General features: G+C 37.7%; 1 protein-coding gene across 1 annotated transcript; it reads left to right on the forward strand.

Annotated features, from left to right (window-relative positions):
• Positions 1-1,471: 1,471 nt before the first annotated feature.
• Positions 1,472-13,412, forward strand: CWH43 (cell wall biogenesis 43 C-terminal homolog; the record flags this gene model as incomplete). The annotated part of the gene is given in 9 exon segments (XM_007445518.2): positions 1,472-1,546; positions 2,744-2,849; positions 4,330-4,465; positions 8,314-8,460; positions 9,277-9,413; positions 9,800-9,863; positions 11,614-11,649; positions 11,651-11,767; positions 13,325-13,412. Coding segments are annotated over 9 exon segments (906 nt in total), but the record flags the coding sequence as incomplete, so codon positions are not given.
• Positions 13,413-13,617: the final 205 nt, after the last annotated feature.

Raw genomic sequence — 13,617 nt, forward strand, 5'->3', positions numbered from 1 at the left:
GATAAATATCATCTATCAGAGGTATCCCAATGGCAATCTTTACAATCACAACATTTGTTAATAACATTGTTTGAACCAGCAGGATTCTCAGCTTCTGAGACACCTGAGATATTAGAACAACTTGTTAAATCCTTTAGAACTAGAAAAACGATTAGCTTTTATAGATATTTGTTATCAATAAATCAATTTGATATGCAGATGCTAAGAGATGAGTGAAATAAAGAATCAGAGGTTTCTATATTGCCTAGACAATGCGAGAGTGTTTTAACTTCTATACCAAGAGTGTCAATGGACCTTAAATTACAACTTATACAGCAAAAAATAATATTTAGAATTCATTGGAGTCCACTATGTCTCTATAGAAAAGGACTGTGAAAAACAACATTTTGTTGGAGATGTAATAAGGACAATGCTTCTTTAAAATGTATGTTTTTACAATGTCCTATACTTATCAAGTTTTGGGAGAAAGTATTGGACTATATAAATATGATTATGCAACAAAAGCTAAAATTTTCAGAGGATAATAGTCTTTTGAACAATATACCTAGTATATGGAACTTGACAACTGGGCAATGTAAATGGATTCTCCATGCCCTTACTAAGGCTGATATTGCAACATTGGAAAGATAAATGTATGGCCCCATTTAGTCAATGGATTGAGGACCTGATTGCACTTGCTACTTACAAGCGGATTGCCTATAGACGTAGACTTTGTATGGACAAGTATAATGAAATATGGGACTCATTTATACAGAATACACTGGGTTAAAAAAAAAACAGGTTAGTCATATAACTCTGTTACAAATGTTATTCAAGTACAGATATATTTGTATTAGATAACCATATATAGAACTGAAACTGTGTACTATTATAGTGATATATTAACTTTTTTATTGTACTGTTTCACTTTTATGTTAAAGCACTGTTATGTATTTTTTCTATTTTTGTAATAAAATTTAAAAAACCAGTTCACAGCTGGTTTTGGTGTCTGTTAATTAGCAAAATTTTGGAATGCCAGAACTCTAGAGATTTTTAATAAGGGAGCAGTGAAGTTTATACTCAACTAGGATACATGTCAATAATTAAAAATATTACGAAATTCCAGTAAGCCTTTATAACAGTGTTTTTCAAACTGGCTGGCTGGGGAATTCTGGGAGTTGAAGTCACACATCTTAAAGTTGCCAAGTTTGAGAAACATTGTTTTATAAGAAAACCAACAATGGGTAACTTGAAGAATTGGAATTGTGTATCACAATACTGTATTGTCAAACATTATCAAATTAAAATACTGTACTTGAGTGAATGTAATTCTGCCTCTACATATTGCGCTTGTTCATTTTGTGATGAAATTTTGCAATGTTAATTTGGATCTGCATGTTTATAAACTAAAGCACAGATTAATATTTAAAGACTTCATTTTCCTTTAATATTATGCCAGATGCATTTTTAATATCGTCTCTTTCTAATTTTATGGCTGTTTGTAAATATAGGTTTATTGGGATTAGGACTGCGATATAAAGCCTATGTGAAAAAACTGGGCCATGGAGTAAGTAATTCTATTTTTTTAACCATATTACTAATACATTGTATTAATGCATTCATTAAGGTAAAGAAAAGATGCCTTTAAGTAGAGTTTGACTCCTACTGACTAATTCATACAATAATCTTGGCACTGTTGAAGAAATTGTAAGCCATTGTTTTCTTTTGCATGTTTTTTGATATCCCAGGTTAACTATCAACCCTAGAATTCCCAGGTGGTTGACTATCCAAGCACTAACCAGTTTTGTTCCAGTTCAGCTAAGATTGGTTAGATGCTGCCATCTGTTGAGGCATGCAGTCATTGCCATATAAATAATAATTTGAAAGGAGTGAACAGAATTATACACAGTACTATTCAACATTTATTTATTTATCAAATGTGTACACTTCCCATCTCACTACACACACACACACACACACACACACTCTCTCTCTCTCTATATATATATATAAACTATATATATATATATATAACTATATATATATATATATATATATATATATATATATATATATATATAGTTAAAACATAGAGAGAGCATCATCAAATCACCAACCATTAATATAATACAATACTATTCATATAATATATGAATTAATTATACAATATCATGTCCATAATAATGTGTAAAACTCCCTGTTTGGTCCTTGCAAATGGAAGAGTTCAGATTCATTTACAGATCATTAATTAGTAAGGTGACCAGTACATAGGTGAAATGTTTAGGCAGATTTATGCTGTATATTTTTCCTACTTATTATCTATAAAGTATCTCAGTATTGTACTTGACGTTATTAATAATTTCACAAGTAAAGGTCATTGTAGAGTTTCTAATTGATCTCAGTTGTATCTGAGTCTTCAGCCAAGTCATACTCAACCCCATACATAAATAAGGGGTTAAGTGTTTGCAAACTGAGATTTACTGTTATACCCAGGTGTGAATTCTGATAATTAATACAACGTGAATTAAGGTAATGTGGTTACGTGTTTAGATTCAGTTCTACCTGGAGATTAGAATTGGGATAATTATTTTATTTTGAGTCACAATTTTCCTTCCTTTTTGGGATTAATATACATTTTCTAATTCTGCCAATCTCTGTTATGCCGTCAGTATCTTTGTTTTTAGCTACCTAGAGGGAAAGATAGATGAGTGAAATGCTATGACAAAATCCAGCAGGATTTTTTTTTCTTTTCAATTATCTTCAGCCACCAAAGAAAGATTTCTCTGCTTTTATTTGGCCATTGAGATTTGGTTATGATAATGAAAGATGATTTAACTTAGAACGATCTGCCATTTTGTTGAATCAAGCAGGTACTTTCAACGAATATATGTCTCCATATTGTGGGTCTCTTGGTATTCATAGTAGGTTCTTCCACTTGCAGTACAGTGAAAGATACTTTCTTTGCTAAGGCCTAAGAGCCATAATGGTAATTGAAGTCATTGTCCAACGATTGGCACTGAGCTTGGAGCTACTCTCAGCTCAAACAAAAATCATCAATAATTACATCTTGTCATGTAAGCAGAATTAAGCTAGGTGAAATTGTTTATCCATGGTCATCCATCCATTCAGTGTGTTATCCTTCCTCAGCTTGGTGATCCAGTTCTGGAGACTGAGACTGCAGCTTCCAGAAATCACAGCCAGCATGGTCAAAAGAGAGTTTAAGTAACATATCATTGGAAAGGGTAATCAGCTTTGATGAAGTAACAGGCAGAGATGTTTCACATTACAGTATTTGATCCTTGGAGATTTTCTACATGCAAAACATGTCCTCTGTTGCTAAGCATTTCATATGCTATTAGAATGATAGAACAGACATTTCACTTTTGATTGAAGACTGAAGATGCTGTTGAAGCAAGTTGGAGTGACAGCTGCTGTAACATAATGGTGAAGGCTGTGAGCTAAAAAGATCAGTTCTTTAGCCTTAAACTGTATTATTTAAATTATCACACTGCAACTGATTGCAAACTCAGTTAGGGTACTGTATGAGAGCCCCCTAACGTACTGCCATCATGTTAACTATATATATTATTAGCTTACTGTGTAATACTCATTTTTAAGATAGATTGGTAATAGTCTCAGAAGAGTCAGCCATCCATCTGAAATGATTACATAAAAATATTAACATGTTTTATTATTTCAATATCCTTAGCCTAAACTAATATTCAGAGTATTAATCCAGATATTGCTTTAAATAACAAGAATAATATATAAATGAACAGATACCTGTTTTCATCTTATTATTTTAAATGTTACATACTATTCTTTTACGGTTTTTGTTAGTTGTTATCAAATTTTAACCAGACAGAATTGCTTGGCGGAAGCTTGAAAGATAGTATAAAATATTATTAAACATTGAATAAAAAAACCTACTGGAATGACAACTAAATGGAATCAAGGTCAATAGGTTTGTTCCAATCTGGACCCAACCTAGAATGTTTGTCTTTTGCATCTAAAAACTTTCACTCAATGGTACAGTTCACACAAACTGCTAACTCAAGATTTATTTAACAACATTTTTTGTTGAACGAACTACAGAGACTCGATTCATAGTACTATGCTAAGAAGAAACAAACCATATTAATATTATATATCAACCATGCCAATGCATAATGTCTGTGAGCCAATGCATAAATGGAAGAATGAAGGCCTTTAATGTTTTTGTTTTGATGGGAGGATAGTGTAATTAACTGAAATCCCAGTTTTCTGCTCTGCTCATATCATAATTTTTGCCTGCAGATTCATGGCTGAAGGATTACTGGTATGCTGTTTCAAAACACGTTTGTTTCCTAGGTGCAGATTTTATTACAATTGTGGAGAGTGATGCCTCAAGGTTGTGCATTGGAAAATGTGATCCAGCCATGTGGTTGGGACAAAAACTTGGCTTTTATACAGATTTTGGCCCAAGTAAACAAGATCATTCTTGGGGGTGAGTAGTCCTATTTTATTAAAAAGGTAAATAAAGGACATGGACACTGAATGAATTGCAGTGGGATTGTTGCATTGTATTAAGGTTTTATATCAGGCTGTCCTACTTTGTGATTTAACTGAGATGTTGTGAATTTTGACCCTAAGCATTATCAGAAAATTGCTGCCATGGAATGCAAATAAAAAGGCAAATCCCTTGCCCATCAGCACAATTTTTTCCCACCTGTTTTCTCTTCCAAAGAAGCACAGTTCCCAGAAATGCAAGCTGGGAAAACTAAAAGTGTGGATGGTACAAAGTATTTAGGGATAGCATCATCTGGGGAAGAGAGCTCGTATTTATGTGAATGATACATCTGCTACTCCAAAAGAAAGTGCTGCCATTCCAAAGTCAACTCTCTGTGTGTGTCTTTTTCAAATTGCCAGATGTTCTTCTAATACTTCCTTTTTTCTAGCTCACCCACAAACACAGCCCTATGGTGAATGGATGCTGTTTTACAAAAAGATTGACCCCTTATTTGAAAGAATCATCTGTATGAAAGATGGCCCACTCTAATTTCAGCGTAAAAATAAAAAGCATGAGAAGTGAAGTAAAGGAGATTTGTGATTCCCCATGAAGACTTAGTGCTTGACTAACAGTATTATCTCATTCTTCACTGCTGTGGTGAGTGGTGTTGTATAAGACTTGCATTTTCACATGAAAATGTAATGCAGATCTGTGCTGCCATTTTGCTTTGCTTTGTTTGGCAATGTACACGTTACACCATATTCTTTCTCTAAGCTCCACATAAACCTTAGCACAAATATATGTGCAAAGGCAATACATGCTGCAAAAAGGTTCTTTGGAATGTGTAGGAGCATGAGTACAGCACCTCAGTCTTTGAGACTTCTGCAGGAGCCTGAAAAAAAAATGGCTGCTTTAAGGAGTCAGTTCATTAAAGTGGCCATGTCTTTAATGCAACTTCAGGCTTGCACAATAACCTGAACAAAGATGTGGCTGCCTCAAAGAGGTGCTGAGTTTGCACTTGTGTTCTAAAGAACCTGTTCCAAGTCATTTTCAAAGCATGCACAGCCTGTAACATATGTATGAGCAAGAGAAAATGTTTCCCCAGGTGTAAGGAAATCATCTGCTAAGGACTATACCCTGCGATTGATTGATTGATGATGTGTCATCAAGTCACTCTTGACTCCTAGTGACCACATAGATAGATTTTCTCCATGATGATCTGTCCCTAACCTGGTCTTTCAACTCTTTCAATGGCACCCCCATTGCTACTGTAACTGAGTCCATCCACCCTGCTGCTGGTTGTCCTCTTCCTTTCTTTCCTTCCACTTTTCCCAGCATTAGGTGCCTTCTCCAGAGAGCTAGGTCTTTGTATAATGCGTCCGAAGTTGAGCCTGGTCATTTGTGCCTCATGTGAGAACTCTGGGTTGATTGTTCAGTGCTCCATTGTTTGTTTTCTTGGCTGTCCACAGTATTCTCAGGAGTCTTCTCCAATACCAACGTTCAAAAGCGTCAATACTCTTCATATTCCGCTTCTTCAAAATCTAGTGTCTACATGGATATGCCCATATTTGTTTTATTTTGCAAGGGGTCAACAAATGGAAGTGGTTTGTCAATGTTGCCTCTGGGATTTTTTTAAAATGCTCTGACTTTTCAATCTAGTCTACAGCTTTTTGGTGGTCTCATAGCCAAGCCCAATGCTGCTTAGCTATTTCAAGATCCACCAAGGTGTTTTTACCTGCTCTTAGTGTAATATTATTCCAACAGAAGAATACTTGGTATGTTGCTGACTAACAAATAAACCTTGCTGTAAAAAGACTTCCCTTGAAACTGCTTATTTGAAGCACTGGTTTCAATAATGTAAAGATCTTTACTCTTTGTGAAATGTATTGTTAAGCAAACTTTGATCTGAAAGCATTTCTTGAAACTTGAAAAGGCCATACAGCTTTCAATCCAAGCTTGCAACCCTTCATTGTGTTCAAACTGGCTTTCTGAAATTCAGGGATGTCCTCAGGGAGTGGTCAGGAAAGTCAAGATGGCAGTTGTAAAGCACATAAAAACGGGCAGAGCTCCAGTTGCACCATCACGGCTGCCGTCATGACTTTTTAACTGCACCCTGTGAACACTCCTACTGAAACTTTGAAAAAATCAATATGCTAAGCTGTTGACACACTTTGAAATTTTTTTTTTTAAATTTATGACTCCAGATTATGTAACAAGAATAAAAAGCTCAGTACAGAGAGTATAGGTTTTCAGCTTATTTCTAAAACTTCCCAATACAGTCAAAAGCATTCCTTTTCCATTTATGGTATGTCTTGATTTGAGAAGTCTGCCTGCCTAATCTTTCCCTTCAGACAAATTCTAGGCTTGATAAATTACAGTTGTGGCCAAAATCCTAACACAATCCCTAGATCTTATGTGCTAAATAGAACACACTGTAAATAATTGGTTAAAATTAGGGCAACCAGATGATGACCACTAGATTGCAGAAAAGAGAAGTGTAAAAGTATCTCTTTGCTGTCATCCAGATTGTTATACTATTAAGTACTCAACTCTTAAAGATATCAATATAATAAACTAAAGGATGAAGGTCACAACTATGCATAGCCTATTGTGTGGATCAGTCTGGTATTAAGGCAGGATCAGGGTAATGTGAAAAACATAATTTTGTTACGATATTGTTTTTATATTTTGCCTTTAGGGCTATTAGTTAGAAATATGACTCAATATTTAAATAAATCAGCTCCACAACTTTCTCTATCATTTTTAATTAAAGTGGAAGCAACTGGTTTTACAGGTAGACTTTGGTGACCGTTCAAATTCATGACAGCATTGAAAAAGTAATTTTATAGCTGGTCCTCGAAGTTGTGGCCGTCATAATGTCCCCATGGTCACATCATTGCAATTTGGATGCTTGGCAATGGCTTGCAATCATAACGTCGCAGCATCCTGCAGTCATGTGATTGCCATTTGCAAGCTTTACAGCCAGCAACTTCCAGCAAGCAAAATCAGTGGAGAAGCTGGCAGTAAGTTGCAAGTTGTGGTCACATGATGTCGTGCTTAATGACTGCAGGTGATTCACTTAAGTCCAGTGCAGTCAGGTCATGTTTCACTTAACAACTGTGTTGCTTAGTGACAGAGTTGCTGATCCCAGTTGCTGCCATTAAGTGAGGACTACCTGTATGTGTTTTCCCCATGTTGCCATGAAATACAGATTTGTAATAATATGTCCAGGGTTTTCCCACCTACCCCTTTTTTTTTTCCTTTTAATTCTGCATTTACTTCTCCCCCTTGTTAAGTGTACAGGTAATCCTCGCTTAATGACCACAATAGGGACCAGAAAATTCATTGTTAAGTGGGCTGGTTGTTAAGCAAGTCGCACACGATTTTACAACCTGTTTTGCAGCTACCATTAAGTGAATGACTGCGGCCGTTAAGCATATCACATGGTCGTTAAGTGAGTCACATAGTACCCCACTGATTTTGCTTGCTGGAAGCCAGCTGGGAAGGTCACAAATGGCGATTGTGTGACCCCAGGATGCTGCAATCGTCATAAGTGCGAGCTGGTTGCCAAGCATCCAGATCATGACCACATGAGCATGGGGGTGCTGTAACGGTTGTAAGTGCGAGGACCAGTTGTAAGTCCTTTTGTTCAGCCTGTTGTAACTTTGAATGGTCACTAAACAAATGGTCATTAAGTGAGAACTACCTGTAATACAGACTATGTTGTCTTTCCATTGCTGGGCCAGTAATACTGCCTTAAATCATTAAACACCCAGTGCTAAATTTAGTTAATGTTACATTTTAGAACTAACACTATCCAGGAGTTTTATTATGTTATGTTGCAGAATGATGGTTTTGTCAAGGTACCAAATAGTGAAATCCAGTTACCATCTTCTTCCTTCTGAAGGGGAGATAGCATCAGCCATTTTCATGACTGTGAACTTCATAGGGAAACTGGTGAATTTTGTGATTGCTCATTTTGGAAATGAAGAGTATGTATACAAAACATGCTGCCTTGTTAGAAAAAGCAAACAGACAGTGCAGTAGAAATGTGCTCTTTGATTCTTTATGAAGATCCATAATCATTTTCAAGCCTGCGGACTTCTATACTGAGAACTAGAATCAAAAAGCAGTGCTCTACCCAAGATGCTGGCTTTCCAGCAATAATAAACATTCCCACACTCCCACTCCATGCAGTAGATAAATAAATTGCTTGCATTTTTGCCTTGCTCATCCATGACCAGGCTTTGTGCACTGTTCTAGTTGTATGCAGAAAAATCTCAGTGGTTTCTATGGGGAGAAGGAGTTGAAAAAGCATCAAGACACCTTTCCCCTTCAAAGGCTTGAAGCTCAGGGGATGGGAGGCACTATAAGGGAGGAGTTTCTGCAAATGCCTTGCAGCAAGCTAAAAATAAATTGGGTTGGCTCATGAATACAGCTGATGTGGGAGCAAATGGATCTGGAGCTCCTTTCAAATGTTTCTGATTTAGTGTGATATGACAAACTTATCCTAAGAGAGGTTTAAGCAAATTCTTGAAGATAGCAATGGTTGCTGATGTTTAAAATACAACATTTAAGTTAGATAGCGTGAGATCCAACAATTGGTCATTAAGAGATCCTACCTCATGTGAATGCTGCAATATTTATTTATTTATTTATGGGTAAAAAATTGTCCACCAGTACGATCCGTTAAAAAATATTCATTGATTGATTCCAGATGATATTAGCCAAGATATATGTGAATTCCTCTAGCATTTCTCACAATTTAAGTAGAAACAAAGCTTTCAAAAATATATTTTGTTTTTCAGAGATGACTTGGGTGGAAAGCTCCAAGCAATTTCTGAACTATTGAAGATGAGTTCTAAACAGGTTGTGTTCCTAGCATTCATCATGTCAGTGCTGGGTTCTGGAGATTATTTACGATTAATTGTAAATGTCAATGTGAAGGTATGACCATTTTTTTTGTGACTGTATCAACCAGTATTATAATTAATTATAAGACCAAAATAATATAGGCTGATTGTATTTATGCTCTACATCTCTTTTGTGTTCAGTAGTTGGCAAACTACAGCTTTCCAGGGGTGTCTACAAGATGTGGTCAACAAAGTCAAGATGGCCATGAGAGTATGATTGAAGCTCCACCTAGCTTTTTGTATGCAACCATTAAAGATTCTCTTTTCACTTTTTTTTTTTTTTTAAATCTGATCACCCTACTTATCAGTCTTAACAATAAACTCTTATGAATGCTGGTTCAGGAGTAAAAGTAAAAGATACTTTTGTAGGAACTGTAAAAATATGTTATCCGTTTCTCTATTTGTTATCCTGGTGCTTAAGATACTGGCAACACAGATTATGACCAGTGGTGCAGCTGTTTAATGTACTGTGGATTGATAAGGTAAGTTTGAATGGATACTTTAATTGTTTTGTCTCAAGTTCCTTCCCTGACTGTTTCTAGGAACTGTTCGAGGCCATCCCTATCTCCCACTATGACAACCTGCATGGATATTCATATTATCATTAGAAAATACATAGCCAGGACTAGGGACATGGCAAACAATTAGAGCAAATGTTTTGTAGTACAGAAGATTAGGAAATGAATTATCCTCTTCAGTTATAGTGGGGACTATCATTGCTCTAATTTTTCTGTCCCATCACTGATGAAGCTTACTAATCCAGTTCACTTTTCATGGGACAGGTCTAAAAAACTGTATAGGTGTTTTCTCTTCGCAGAATGGGCATCCTGATAAAAATCACTAAAAAAGTCCCAACAGTTATCTGAACGTACCATCCTGCCATTCTTACTACAGAATAGCCCCTAAATGGAACCACTCAGATCCCACAATCCCAAGCATAAATCCTGTTGGTTCTCTGCTTCTGCAGAGAGTACAAATGGTATAATCCAAACCTGGATAGACGTGTCCTCAACTACAGAGCCATTAATAGACCCACCACCACCATCATATCCTGACATTCTCTAGAACAGAATACAATAACCAGCTTCCAACCAATTGTGTTTTAGATATCAGATCAACCTTTTTATTCTGGGACTAGATCACAGATGGGCTTCCTCTTCCTTTTGATTGATGTAGAATTTATCAACACCATCTTAAGGCACGAGGGGGCTCATAAACTTCCCCTACTGTTACTTCATTTTCACAATGGATTGAAAAGTGAAATGTCAAATCAGTGTCAAGATTGCCTTCCTGAAATCTGATGTTCTCTTTTATGCCCCCTGATTCATCTCAAATTCATGTTGGCACCAAATGTGAATTTAAAAGAGAATCTCTCTCTGCTCTATACAAATTCATCTCTCACAGCTTACTCTGTTGCTTCTTACCCAAAGCAGAAAACTTCCCATCTTAGAATCTCTGGGGCCAAGATCCCTCAGAAAAGGTCACTGTTACTGCAAAGAAATAATATCTAAAAAGAATTACAGACATAGAATAGAGCAGATAGACAAGCTTGGCCCTTCTTTATAGTCCCTCCCTTGAACCCTCCTTTTTGATAAAGGTTCCACATGTAAGGAGATTGAAGCATCTAGGTTTTTGCTCCTCTGCAGTTATGGACACTTCTGATAAGCTTTCTAAAGGCTGGGAAGAGGACCGGGATGAGTGGAAAAATTCAGCATTTGAGGTTATTGAGCACAGTCCTGTCTTATTTCTTCTTTTATTTATTTATAAGGCCACCCAACTCCATGACAACTTGGCAGCATACAAGAATGAAATCATTACTAAAAAAGTTACAAGTACAAAATAATAGGCATCGAGAAGAAGAGGACTTTCATTTTAAAAACAATACAGCACCCAGGACCTGCCACCCATCTAGCCCAAGGTGGGGTGGGGGGAGAGCCAGGTTTTCTGGGCTTTTTTAAACACAGCCAAAGTGTGGGGGGGTCAAATGGATCCCAAGGGGAAGGTCCCCAAGGGGAAGGCTTTTTCCAGTGTTGTCCCCAAGTATTGCAATAGAGAAGGCACTTCTCTTGAACTATACTGCTGTCTTTTGTTGCAGGTTAAGTCCTGATTTAATTATATTGACCAACAAATGCTGCCTTGTAAATTCTAGAACATACTCCTCAAAGCCAGGCAGTAATCTGAATAATGAGCAGATGTACAGTGATGATTGGGGGGGAAATGTATTTACTGCAGGCTGGGTTTTGCCCAGATTTCTCATGCTCATCTGAACTTTGGAACTTGAAATAGGAAAATTTGGATTTCTAGGTGACCCAGAGAATTACACTGACAATGAAAAAGCCACCACTAACCCTACTGAAGTTCCTGAGGAAATACATTTCAGTTTAAGGTTAGTGTATTTTAAAAATAAATTATCTTCTTTTTGATTGAATAACTTGAGAATGGCAATCCATGTTTCACAAGAAAATATGAAAAATGAGTCGCTTCAGATTAGCTGTTCATATCTCTTAGAGTTAAATGATCCTTTCCTATATTAAGGAGAATAGAGATTGTGGTAGATTTATGGTTACTTTTTCATGTGTAGATTTAAATAAGGCCAGTGAGGCACCACAGAACAATTGCATATATGTCTCTAAAGTTTACAATGCAATATCATTTACTCAGAAGGAAATTTTCCTGAGCTCCATAGGACTTATTCCCAAGTAACTGTAATATACAGGTAGTCCTTGAGTTATGACCATTTGTTCAGCGACCAACCATTTGTTCAGTGACTGTTCGAAGTTATAATGGTGCTGAAACAATGGACTTATGACTGGTCCCCAAAGTTATGGCCATTGCAGTGCCCACATGGTCACATGATTGTGATCTGGGTGCTTGGCAACCCGTTCACACTTATGACCAGTTGCCAAGCACCCCGCGATTGCGTGATCACCATTTGCAACCTTCCGTGCTGTTTCCCATAAGCAAAGTCAATGGGGAAGTCGGCAGGGGAGGTCGCAAGTCACTTGGGGAAGTCTCTGCTACCCCCCAAGCCTTTCTTTGCTCACATGCACTGTACCTTCCTTCCCTCCTTTGCTCACACACACCAGTGCCCTTCTTCCCCTTCGCTTTCTTGCACACACACACACCACCCTCGCTCACATGCACCAGCATCCTCCTTCCCCCTTCGCTCACATGCATGCACCACACCCTTCTTCCCCCCCTTTGCTCACTCGCACGCACCACGCCCCTTCACACTATGCTGTGGCTCTGGGGCTTTGCAGGAGGAAGGAGAAAGCCTCACCAACGGCTAGCAGCTTCCAATGTGAGCTGCAGAGCGCATGCCAGAAGCACCCCTGGGGAGTCCTTGAGTGAGTGAAGATGAAAGGAGGGGCCTGGTGCTTGTGAGTGAGCAAAGGGGGGAAGAAAGGGGCTGGTGCATGCAAGTGAGCAAAGGAGGACCAAGAAGCCCCTGAGCCACAGTGTGGCAAACAGCCCCAGAACTGTGTGGTTTTGAGGCTGCTTGCTGACCCACAAGGAGGGTGCAGTACGGCCAAAAGGGCAGAGTTGTGGGGGGGAGATAGGCAGGTGGAGGGAGTTGGAGGCAGTCTTTACCTTGCTGAGGCTCAGAGGAACCAAGCCCAGAATGTCTTGGATTGGGGTGGGTCCTCAGCTAATGACTGGTGAAATTCACTTAGCAATGGCAATGGGGAGTGCCAGGATTACCAGTCTCAATTGTGGTTGTAAGTCGAGGACTACCTTTAAGGTTATATCATTAGTTCCAAGTAAGTGTATCAAGAAAACAGAAAAGTGTGAAATGGGTGAAAAAACAGTTAAATAAACTAATGTCAAAATAATACTAAACTTTGCTGCCACTAGTGATGTATTAATTATGATGTAAAAGTACATGCTTGGGGAAGGATTAGAATATTTGTGTGAGGTCTTCCGAATTACTACTTTTGCACAGGTTTGTATCCTACAAAGAAGGACACAGTTATAACTTGAATCACAGCTTTCACATGAGCACACCCAAGTACTTCAAGCAAGCTAGCTAGAAGGGTGAGATGCTAATAGCTCACCAAAAAAGAAAACAGCAATACTCAGTAACAATACTCAGGGATTAAACTGAGATATAACTATAGTACAGCACTGTATTGTCTTACAATGGACTGATTGACTGGAATCTGTGTCACTCTTGATCAATGACAGCTCTATGTCTCTTCACCCTATAAATAAATCCCATTTAGTTGGATGGGATTC

Source organism: Python bivittatus, unplaced genomic scaffold (genome assembly GCF_059951505.1).
Source record: "Python bivittatus isolate LINGU-HERP-01145 unplaced genomic scaffold, Pbiv_v1 ctg000070_np1212, whole genome shotgun sequence".
In the NCBI taxonomy this organism is placed as follows: Eukaryota; Metazoa; Chordata; class Lepidosauria; order Squamata; family Pythonidae; genus Python; species Python bivittatus.